Below are 12722 nucleotides of genomic sequence, written 5' to 3'. Positions count from 1 at the left end.
CCATATTTGTGGAAATTATCCCGCTAGGGTTTGCATTGAATCTCATCCGTATATATACAAAGTACAAAGAAATAAAATACACAAAGGACCCCTATACTATACATATATATGAAACCTATACTATTAAATATATATTTTAACACTTATAATTTAATTAATGTGATATCATCTATTACACACACATTTCGTGTCATGGCCATGTGTAAAATTGCATCATATTATACCTAACATAATTAACTTGTATATTAATTGTACATATCATATGTTAATTATAGTTGTCTCCCCCCTTTGGAGGTCAATACTACGCGTTTCCCGGAAGTCTATAGCCCACTACTTCATATAGACGTTGACTTTCGTAGGGACCTAGTATTATAAATTGATGTCTAACCTTCAACAATCCTTTCATAGATATATACTAAGAAAAGCGACTGTTGGGACCAGCATCAACCAGATTTAGAAATAAGTTGTGGATAAATTGAGGTAATTTCAAATACATCATCTTCTCAATGCATGTTGTTGTGAACTTTCGATTGGATCTGACATTTGAGTTATTAATGCTATTATCAGTGCAGGGGTAACCCACCGGAGAGATGAACCCTCCACGTCCACTGCCCCCACCGAGCCCCTCAACCCACCAGCAGCAGCTGCATCTACAGCACCAGCAGCAGAACCAAGACGTCATGGTTCAAATTCCTCAGCAACCACCAACACACCCGAATACTCAGCCACAACCAGGCCTACCACCAACACACCCGAACACTCAGCCACAACCAGGCCTACCACCAACACACCCGAATACTCATCTACCAACACTGCCAGAAAATCTACCTCGACTAGAACTAATCAATGGTAATTTCTAAACTACTTGAAAATTTTACAAGAAAGAACTCCTTAGTATATATAGGTGTAGGTTTATAACATATACCAAGATTAGTCAAACTGATGTTGCCATGTTTCCAATATGCATCGCAAAAAGGAATAGATGCGTAGAAGGGTTTAAGAGAATTTAACTGGGTATGTAGGAAGGAAGTAATTAGATAAACAATCGCCAGTTAATTATTAATTTTAAAGTCTAATCCCCATGATGGCCTGCTGGTTATGTCCCTTCAATCTTCATATACTATTAATACATTAAGTTTTTCATTAAATATTAGTGCGTCAATGGATGTTATGGTGGCACCCACCATGTGAATCTATATTTTACTATCACCTACCTTATTTATTCATCTACTCAGCATTTAAGTTTGATTAATTTATATTTATGAATAATAGTAATATATTTGTATTTTTTAAATTAAAAATCATTTCAATAACCATAAAATAAGCATAATTATGATTGTTCACTAAAATACCCGTATATGGGAAATGTATCTCTACTTGACCACATTTTTTTCAAGACAATATCCTCTTATCTTTTGTTTGTTTGTATTCATGTTTATGATCATTTTATCAAAACAAGTACAAATATTATGAGATATTATTAGAGGGTGTTTAGCTATTTATGTTCATTTGATCAAAACAAGTACAAATATTATGAGATACATGCATAAATCCTCATCTCCGTCATAAAAGTAGACTAGATGGAAATATAGAGTGTGTTTAGCTATATTTATTTAAAAATGACTTTTTATCTTATTGATTTCTTGAAAAGTAAGTAAGTTAAAAAAATGTTTGGGGATACCTTTTAAAACAACATTTTTTTTAACCTTTGAAAATGAGATTTTAAGAAGTTACAATTTTTAACCTTTTGAAATGACTTGTTAGGTTTACAAAATAAATAAAAGTAAATAATTAGTTAATATGACCGGTTTTTTATGTTATCTTTTACATCTCATTATTCATCCATGCATGCTTAGTTGAACATAATTTTTTTTATGGGTATATATTCATAGATAATATATATCAATCGTAACTCTTAGGGTGCTTTAATTACGGAGCCATATAGCATTATCTCGCTACTTCTCATGTATAAGTAAAATCTGAACATATATGGAAACTGCTAATATGGGTTGAACTTAACACTGACATACAATTGAAATTGTTTGATCAATTGAAGGAAATAGAGAAGAGTACCTCCATATTGGAGTTCCACTTTATGAAGCGTCAATCAAAGGAGATTGGAAAGCTGCCGAAGCCATCCTTGAAACAAGACCAGAGCTGGTACGATCTGCAATCACTGAAAATTTCGAAACACCGCTTCACATTGCAGCATCTGCACGAAGCACCAAATCAGTGGAAGAATTTGTTAAAAATTTAGTAACTAAGATGGAAGCCAAGGATCTTGAATTACAAAATAAAAGTTCCAACACTGCTCTCAGTTTGGCAGCCACTGCAGGAAATGTTGAAACCGCAAAGATAATGGTGAAGAAGAATAAAGCCGTGCTGGAAATTCCTGGAAGTCAAGGAATGATGCCACTCTATGTGGCTGCTTTATTTGCAAGAGACAAAATGGTGAGGTATCTTTATTATGAGATTCCCAATAGCATGTTAGGAGATTATTGGAAAGATGAAAATCGGGGATGGGTTCTTCAGAAATGTGTTGAAGCCGATCTCTTCGGTAAGTTGTTGTTACAAATTCTCATCGTCTTATCTTGACTTCTTTATTTTCTTGCATTTCTACCTAGGAATGGTGCAACTCTTGACCAGGGTAACCTTTTTTTTTTGTTTTAATTTTGCTAATTTTACATGGATAAAATATAACGAAATTTAACAATACTACTTTGCAAATTGATGAAAATGCCACCCTATCTTTCTCTTCAAAATCTACATGCTTCATGTTCGTAGAGTTGTGTTCAATTTTTAATGCATTAATCAGAACTTTTTCTCACTGAGTGAGCACATAACCTTTTGTAGATGTTGCTCTAAAAATAGTCAACGATTACCCCAAACTCACCTCGAATAAAAGACTACTCAGAGATATACTTGTAGTTTTGGCTAAGAAGACCGATGCATTTAAGGAAAAAAAGCCACATATTATCTTGGGAACTATCAAGTCAAGTAAGCATATGCTCCTTCCTATCAATTTTATTCCCCTTTCAAAGCTTCAACACTTTTATGGTAGTTGTTTCGATTTGCCTGTAATCAGTTTTTGAGTTATATATGTGTGACCATATAGGAGTCTGAAAACATATTCCGTAATTGTTTTTTCATAAAGCCATGATTTCCTTCTGCTCATGATTATGATATTATGCATTAGTTATCCATATATACCAGTTTTTGGAAATTAGGCTAATAGCTTGGGTTACAAGGGTTACAAGCCAATCAGATATGATTTTTGATTTTTATATATAATTTCATGTTTAAAGATGGTCGAAATTGGTTTCAATAATCTGCCCCAACTTCCAAAGAGATCAATACTTAATTCAAATGCAATGCATAACATAAAATGGTTGTCAATATGTAGCCCATAAAGACAGAATCAGAAATTAGTTAAATGAGTAATTTCATACATCAACTAGTATAGTAGTACCTTTTGAAACTTAGGAACCTCCATGTAGTTTACCCAATATTCTCCTTCATGAAATTAAATATTTGATTCAAGAGATCAACCAACTAGTAGTAGCATGTCAATTTTGATCACAACATCTAATACAATGATATACTTGATTGTTTCTTTAAGTTTTTGCAGTATTTCACGTGAAGGTGGGGCCTGATGAAAGAGAAAGTGACGCTCTACAATTGTTAAAAATCATTTGGAAACAGGTTGTCATAATGCCTAAGAAAGATATCGATGACATAATTCGAGGGCCACCTGCAACGATTGAAGAGCATAAAAAGAAAAACACACATTACCCTTCCCGGGTACTTTTCGTTGCTGCAAAAATGGGTAACATAAAATTTATAAGTGAGCTCATTCGGTCATATCCAGATCTAATATGGAAGGTAGATGAAAAAGGGCTAAGTATGTTTCATAAAGCTGTCAAACGTCGTCAAGAAAAGATCTACAATTTGTTATATGAAATAGGCTCAATGAAAGATTTAATAACCCCTATCAAAGATGACGTTGGCAATAATATGTTGCATTTAGTTGGGAAGAGTGCTAAGCCAAATCGATTTCAAAACGTGTCAGGAGTTGCTCTACAAATGCAACGAGAGTTATTATGGTTCGAGGTACGCTTTGTCCCTTCAAACTTGAGAACAATCTTTCGCTTTTCATATCATGTTTTTTATTCCTTTAGAAAGTAGAATGCATACAAGTATTATTAAACACTCATTTCAATTGATAATTCAATAAGATATGTCACCTATTTATATAAAGTCATTTATGTGAATAGAAGACATGATATATATATCTGCATTCTTTCCACATACAATATTTCTATACGATAAATATAAACACAACTCAGGCAAGAAGCTACACACTCTATAAATATGATTGGGTACGTAGCATACATACTGAATCTCAAATATAGATATGAAACTAGTGATTTTTGACATGCTAGTAATGACGCTAAATTTGTATGTTTTGCAGGAAGTAAAGCAGATAATCCCTCCTTCTTACAGACAAAAGAAAAATTTTGCTGGTGAAGAACCACATGACATATTCACAAAGAGTCATGCAAAACTAGTTGAGAAAGGTGAGGAGTGGATGAAGGACACAGCTGCACAATGCATGGTGGTTGCCACTCTTATAGCAACCATAGTATTTGCCGCTGGTTTTACACTTCCTGGTGGTTATGACCAAAACAATGGACTTCCTATGTTCGGCCCCAGATCAGCACTGGTTGTTTTTGTGATCGCAGATGCCATTTCATTGATATTCTCTTCAACCTCAGTCCTTATTTTCCTATCTATCCTCACATCTCGTTATGCTGAACGTGATTTCCTGGAATCATTACCGAAAAAGCTGATGTTCGGTCTTGGAACACTCTTCCTCTCGATTGTGACCATGATGATTGCATTTGGTTCGAGCTTCTTCTTACTATATCATAAAAACCAGAAATGGATACCATATATGGTCGCTGGTTTTGCTGCTATACCAGTCATTCTGTTTGCCTTCCTGCAATCTCGTCTTTTATTGGATGTCTTCTACTCATCATATCGATCCAGATATCTTTTTAAGCCCAAGAAACATACGCTTTACGATTAGAGAATCAGTGTAACTTTTTTCCAAGTTGTAACTCAAAATTGTTATTGATGGTTTATAATGCACATGCTTGCTTATGTATTATGTTGGAGCCCAAGTACATATTATTAGCCTACAACATGATATTGTACGATTATATTCCACCACATCCTTCACCCTTCACATCGTCTAATTCATATATTTCCATTCTATTTGTTAATCCCACTTTATCAATTATGGCAAATAATTGTTTGAAACAGCCCTTCATACACACCACAATGCAACAACAAACAAGGTAAAGCGGCACCTTTTTTGCTGCGTGATTTAGAGAGGAAGAAATAAGAAGATTTGGAGCCAAAGTTTTCTATGTTTTATTCATTCATAAAACTAAACAAAGGGATGGGGCAAGTCTCATTGACTGCTACATCTTGCCCACACATACAAGCAAACACCACATGACTTACTCCTAAAAAAAGGCAGCACAATCTTCATTTATTTTCTAAAAACTCGGTCACCACTTTTGACTAAAGTCATTATTAAACCAACAATCAACCACTTAATTTTAACTTCGCACAACAATATTTATCATCCATTAACCATCAACGAACACCAACACCTTCACAACCTATGTTCATCGTCGACCCACTGGTGTAAAATCCGTCGATGAACGCCTGAATTATATTGAGAAGCCGGTAGCGATAGTGGAAAAAAAGATGAAGATTCCACGCAACAAGGAGATACCTTTGGTAAAGGTTCAGTTGTAGCATCGGAAAGGCTCCGAGTGGACCTGGTAGCCGGAGGTAGAGATGCGGGAGCATTACCCTGAGTTATTCACGACAACGGACTTCAAGAACGAAGTCTAGTTCAAGTGGGGAAGAATTGTAACATCTCGATGTTAAGGTATTTCCATTTGTATCCTAATCTATGATTACATATTGCATTTTAGTCCCTGAGTATAAGAAATAGTGCAAAATGGCCCATAGTGGTGTTTTGGTGATTTTGGGCAATGAGGTATTACATTGGGCATACGCTGTGTATGCTGAGCGTACTAGGGCGGACCCTAGTACGCTAGGCGTACACATCGTACGCGGGGCGTATGTGCAAAAACTCCAAACCCTAATTTTTAGGGTTTGGTACATATATAAATATCATTATAGCCTTTTTATCATTTTCTCATCAGCTCTATCTGAGAATTCGACCCTCTAGCAAACCTCAAGTGAGAATAGCGTTTTGAGCTCATTTGTGTCCCTTTTTGGTGTTCTTGAAGAATGAGAAGTTGGTGACCTTTAGGGCACTTTGATCCAAAATATGATGATTCTTGAGCATGACATGTTCTTGACCAAATAAGTCATCCTTTCAGACCTTATGGGGGCTCTTAAGTTATAAAAATATGGCCTTGATGGTTAGTTTTACTGCATGCATGCTAAAGAAGGTCTTAAGGCATTAAGATGTTGAGATTTTATATATTAAGCACTTAATGGACATGCTAAGTCATAAAGTTGGAAACTTTATGACTCTTGATGGTATTTTACCCTTGGATCTGCAATTGGACGTGTTAGATCGGGGAAATAAGCACTTAATGGGTTAAGTAGTGGATTGTTGCATACGTTGGGCATAATGAAGGGTACGTTGCACATATGCAGATCTGACCCGATGCCTCGGGCAGTTAGTACGCCCTGCGTACCTCTAAAGTATGCCCCGTATATGAAGCCTGAGTCGACTCGGCTGAGTTGACTTGGCTATGTTGACTCGATGACTAGTTAATTTTGATCATTTTTGTCTAAAGGTATTTTTAGGGAAATGTTATTAACTTAGAATGGAAATGTTTTGGCTGGTTGTTGGAGTTAGGAGTTATTAAGACTATGAGGTGAGTTTTCCTCACTGTACTTACGGATCGAAGGCACCAAGGATGGCCCATTGGATTGATAACCTGATTACCGTAAGTTGTTATGCTATTGTGATCCATTAGACCCATATGATCATCTGTATTTACCAGCATTGTTTTCATGTTTGTTTGTTGAATATGTCGACATGTTGGTTTGGGTTGAGATAGTCTTACTTTGTGCTGTATGCCAAGACACCCAGGGATGAACAGATAGGTTGTAGGCCCTATGAGGAGGTCCGGTCAGGCCGACAGACCGTAGAGCGGTTCGGAAAGGTTGTAGGCCCTGCGAGGCGGTCTAGTCAGGCCGGTTGCATATGGAGCGGTCTAGATAGGCTTTAGGCCCTACGAGGTGCTCCAGTCAGGCTAGTTGCTTATGTTTGTATGCTTTCTTTTTATGTTATTTTTTGGTACTTTGGGGGAACTCAGTAAGCGTTGGCTTACATTTTTAGTTTTGTTTCAGGTACTTTAGAGGACCATGGCATGGTGAAGGCGTGACCGTGCACATCCTTGGTTTTATGTCGCTTGGATCTTGGGATACTCTAATTTTAAATAATGTTTTGGAAACAATGGTTTTGTAAACACTTCTTTTTAGTAAATGGGTTGTTTTAAAAATTTAAATTTGTTGTGATTTTTGAGACGTTACAAGTTGTATCACAGCCTTGGTTTGAGCGGATTGTAGTCTTCAAACAACTAAGCTTATACAACAGATCAGGAAGAGACTACATACATCTCAGAGTTGGCAGAAGAGTTATGTCGACCGGTGCTGATCAGAGTTGGAATTTTAGGTCGGCGATATGGTATTACTAAAGGTCTCACCCTGGAAAGGCGTGATATGCTTCAGGAAGAGAGGAAATTTGGGTCCCCAGTATATTAGACCGTTCCGTGTGATCACTAGGGTAGGTAGGGTGGCCTACGGGTTGGATTTGCCAAGTGATCTCAGTCAGATTCACAACACTTTCCATGTTTTGCAGTTGTGGAAGTGCCTATTGGACGATGAGGTAGTGTTTCCTTTGGATGATATTGAGGTCGATAAGCGCCTGAATTATGTTGAGAGGCCGGTAGCGATAGTGGAAAGGAATATGAAGATTCTACGCAACAAGGAGGTACCTTTGGTAAAGGTTTAATGGCAACATAGGAAAGGCTCCGAGTGGACCTGGGAGTCAAAGGCAAAGATGCGAGAGCATTCTCCTGAGTTGTTTACGATGTCTGACTTCAAGGATGAAGTATATTTCAAGTGGGGGAGAACTGTAACATCCCGATGTTGAGGTATTTTCAATTTTATCCCTATATATGAATAAATATTGTATTTTAGTCCATAAGTATAAGAAAGCGTGCAAAATGGCCCATAGTGGCATTTTGGTAATTTTCGGCAATAGGGTAGCACGTTGGGCGTACATTGTGTACGTTAAGCGTACTAGGGTAGACCGTAGTATGCTGGGTGTACATCTCCTACGCAGGGTATACGTGGAGGAAGTTCAAACCCTAATTTTTAGGGTTTAGTCCATATATAAACACCATTATAGCCAAATTTATCATTCTCTCATCAGCCCCCATCTGAGATTTCGACCCTCTAACAAACCCTAAGTGAGAAGAGTGGTTTGAGCTCATTTGTGTGCCTTTTAGTGTTCTTGAAGCATGAGAAGTTGGCGCAAGAACCCTGAAGCTTGGAAGAAACTTAGATATGGGATTCCTCACTTGCTAGCAACCTCTTGGTGGTAAAAAGCTCATAATTTGATCACTCTATCTTGTAGATCAATCCATTTTTTTATTTAGGGCACTTTTTGGTCCTAAATATGGTGATTCTTGAGCATGACATGCTCTTGACCAAATAAGTCGTCCTTTCAGACCTTATGGGGAGTCTTAAGTCATAAAAATGTGGTCTTGTTGGTTAGTTTTACTCCATGCATGCTATAGAAGGTCTTAAGGCGTTAAGATGTTGAGATTTTGTGTATTAAGAACTTAATGGACACACAAAGTCATAAATTTGGACACTTTATGACTCTTGATGGTATTTTAGCCTTGGATTTGCAATTGGACGTGTGAAGTCGAAGAAATAAGCACTTAATAAGCTAAGAGGGGGACTATTGCGTACGTTGTCCATACATACAGGTTACGTTGCACATATGTAGATCTGAACCCGATGCCTCTGATAGCTTGTACGTCTCGCGTACCTCTAGAGTACGCCCATGTATGAAACCTGAGTCGAATCGGTTGAGTGAACTTGACTGAGTTGACTTGTTGATTTTGATCAATTTTGACAAGGTTATTTTGAGGAAATGTTATTAATTCAGAATGGAAATGTTTTGACATTTAGGATTTAGATTGATATGGTATTTAGGAGCACAATACCGAGCAGCTATTTGTCAGATTGTGAGGTGAGTTTTCCTCACTATACTTACCGGTTGAAGGCACCAAGGCCGACCCATTGGATTAATATCCTGGTTTTACCGTATGCTATTATGTTGTAGTGATCTGTTAGATTTGTATCCTGGTATATAGGATGTTTTTATGCTGTAGTGATATGTTAGATATGTATCCTGGTATATATATGATGGGTTTTAGCCATAAGAACTTTCCTATGTGCGCATGCAAAACCCTAATGCTTGGATCTAGGCTTTCTAATTAAACATGCTTTGAATCCAAGACTTCTAATGACTATTTAAGAATAAGAACAATGATAAACCAGATCTAGAATCATACCTTTGAATTCCTTGTTTGATCTTGTTGTCTTGGAGCTTCTAGAGTCACAATTGTCACTCCTCTAATGGCTTACAAACACCAAATAGCAAGGAGGATGATTTAGGAGAGATGAGAGGGGAGGAAATCGGCCAGGGTTCTCTTACTTTTGGTGAAGTGCCGATTTCCTTTAGCCATGGGGTCTATTTATACTTGTAGACTCCTTAAGGGTTACAACCTAAACCCTAGTTGGATAATCTTCTCTTAAGACTATCCAAATCCATTCCATAGATAACTCCTTGGACGATTTGAAGCTATCCTAGCTTCTAGAATCCGTCCATCATATATCTATATGGATTTACAGTCTAAAGTTTAACTATCAAACAATTGACAGTTTATACCTTCTTATTTAATTAATCTCTTTAAGTCACCAAATTAATTCCAATTAATTCTATGACTTATATTAATCAAATAACAATATATTATTCTTTATATTATTCTAATAATATATTAATAATATTTACTCTCTCTTAATAAATCATCCTATCAAGCTGCTATGGTGAAGGCAACCCAAAAGGACCATGCATAATCGGGTCAAATACTTGCCTAATATAGTTGCAGCCTTAGACACTATTCCAACAATATATTGGATATTGCTATGCTGTAGTGATCTGTTAGATCTGTATAACCACATGTATGTGCTAGCTATTGATTATTATGGTATATGTTGATATGTGATGGTGTATTGGGTTGAGGCGGTCCTGCTTTGTGTTGGAGGCCAAGATACCCAGGGCGGTGTGGATGGACTGAAGACCTGCGAGGCAGACCAGTCAGGCTGTATGCCTGGAGAGCGGTCCAGATAGGTTGTAGGCCTAGTGAGGCGGTCCAGTCATGTTGAAGGCTTTGTATGCATGCTGTTGTTTGTTATGTTTATATGGTGGTACTTTTTACGGAAATCACTAAACCTTGGCTTACAGCTTTGGTTTTGTTTTAGGTACTTTAGAGGACCTTGGCAAAGCAAATGCGTGACCGTACACATCCTTTTTTTCATGTTGTTGATCTTGGAAGACTTTGTTTTTTAGATAATGTTTTGGAAACAATGGTTTTGTAAACACTTATTTTAGTAAATGGGTTGTTTTGAATTGTTTAAATTTTTTGTGATTTTATAAGTGTTACATAATACAATAATATCTTTTCTACACTTCTTTTCACTACTAGAAAAATAGCCTTTTACGACGCGCAATGTGTGTCATAAAACTTTCATACGACGCGTAAATGCGCGTCAAGGAATGCCCTGTCATAATGAGAGACGACATGCTTTTGCGCGTCGTCTATAGACGACCCGCATTTATGACATGCAGTGCGTGTCCTCTATTAGCGTGTGTCACTGTTTGCGCGTCATTAAAGAGCTGTTTTCTAGTAGTGAATTTCTAATATTTTTAACTGTATTTCGTAGACTTAACATTTTAAACTATTTTCAAGGAAGTCTGAATGAGGGTGAATAAAATGTTACGGCTACGTGTGAGGAGCCACAAGTTGGGAATTCAACTGAAAAAGGAATAACAACATCTCAACCTAAGATACTGTTGCAACTGAACAAAGTATGTATATTCGACATGTTTACATAGATATACATGTCAGTGAATTAAACTCTATACATGTACATGTATTAATAATATGTCAATGTATATGTACACGATAAAATGTTCACTGTCAATGGTCAACGTTGCAACACGGAATGCCACTGACGGCTGATTACTATAGAGTTTCTGTGGAGGAAGCAATAAAGCAATTTGTCTGCATACCAGACGGAGATAACAAATGCTCGTTAATAGTTAAGAATGCAATAGGTTCTTTTGTGGCTTGGGTAAAACATCTTCTAATCTTGGATCCTAAGGTACTTTATTTTCATAAGTTATATTAATATTTATATTCATTAATTAAACATTATAAACTTTTTTAGAACACTTCTATTAGTTTATTACATACACTAATTGTGCATGTTTGATTCATTGCATGTTTAACACCTATTTTAATTTATTTTTTTTACAGGATCCGGATAAACATATACTTGAAGCAAATAATGAAATACAATACCTCAAAAAAAGACAACCTATTGAAAAGTAGCCCATGAATTATTGTCCATCAATCGGGCTAAGGAGTGCACACCTACTTTAATTTAAGTAGGGTTTAGTTTATCATTATATATTTATATATATGTTTTTGATGTAATAACTTTTTAATTATTATTATTATAAAATAGTTTTTTATTATATTATATTCATATTTCCGTTTGTGCGCTTCGTAGTAATGAAAGATGGCAAACTTATGTGTAATTAAATTAAAAAAAACCATTCTACAATATAAATAATAAAAAAACATATTGGCATGGGTTAAATATGTCGGTGTATGTAACAATAGTAACGATAAACGATTAAAAATATTAGGAAAGACAAATTATCCATACAACTTAATTACATTTATATCTCCAAATGTCAACAATGGCTATGATAATATTTAGAGAATTTAAATATCTTCATACTATTTCTTCCTACAAATCCTCCTACCCAATTGAATAGTGACATGTGTATCATTTAATGTTTATTTAATGATATTTTAATACATTAATATGACACATGTCATCATTTAATTGGGTATGAGGATTTGTAGGAACAAAAGTAGGAGGATATTTAATTTCTCTAATATTTATAAGCGGTCGCCGTACGTAAACATTTATTACTCTATGAAAAATCACATCATTATAAGTATTTTATGCTCACCGTTTAATTACTTGTAAATGAGTAAACATTCACAATATAAAATTAAAGATGTCACTAAAAGTGATCAGTAATCATAATAAAAAAAATACCGTGTTAGTATAGATCATTTTTGGTGATGTTTTAATTTCTTTATTCGTTGCTGTATGTAAGAAATAGTAATTATAAACGATTACATGTATTAGAAAACATAATTTATCTTTGCATCTTAATTACATTTGTGTCTCTAGATGTCAAAAATTGTCACGATAATATTTATAAACGCTCACTGTAAGTAAACATTTATCACTCTATATGAAAAAACACATCACTATCAGTA

General features: G+C 35.7%; 1 protein-coding gene across 3 annotated transcripts; it reads left to right on the top strand.

Moving 5' to 3' along the window:
* Positions 1-359: 359 nt before the first annotated feature.
* LOC145057718 (uncharacterized) lies at positions 360-5170 on the top strand. 3 transcript variants are annotated; one of them, XM_079005595.1, is made up of 6 exons: positions 360-480; positions 568-849; positions 2057-2557; positions 2854-2997; positions 3629-4110; positions 4472-5170. In XM_079005595.1, exons 2-6 carry the CDS (start codon positions 591-593, stop codon positions 5087-5089), a joined length of 2004 nt encoding a protein of 667 aa, XP_078861721.1. In that variant the 5' UTR covers positions 360-480; positions 568-590; the 3' UTR covers positions 5090-5170. The 3 variants fall into 3 exon arrangements, with proteins under 3 accessions (XP_078861721.1, XP_078861719.1, XP_078861720.1); XM_079005593.1 differs by having other exon boundaries at positions 3620-4110; XM_079005594.1 differs by having other exon boundaries at positions 401-480; positions 573-849; positions 3620-4110.
* Positions 5171-12722: the final 7552 nt, after the last annotated feature.

Source organism: Lactuca serriola, chromosome 6, assembly GCF_051521515.1.
Source record: "Lactuca serriola cultivar US96UC23 chromosome 6, Lser_US96UC23_V15, whole genome shotgun sequence".
In the NCBI taxonomy this organism is placed as follows: Eukaryota; Viridiplantae; Streptophyta; class Magnoliopsida; order Asterales; family Asteraceae; genus Lactuca; species Lactuca serriola.
Note: the sequence above shows the minus strand (reverse complement) of the source record. Positions and strands in the feature narration are given on the sequence as shown.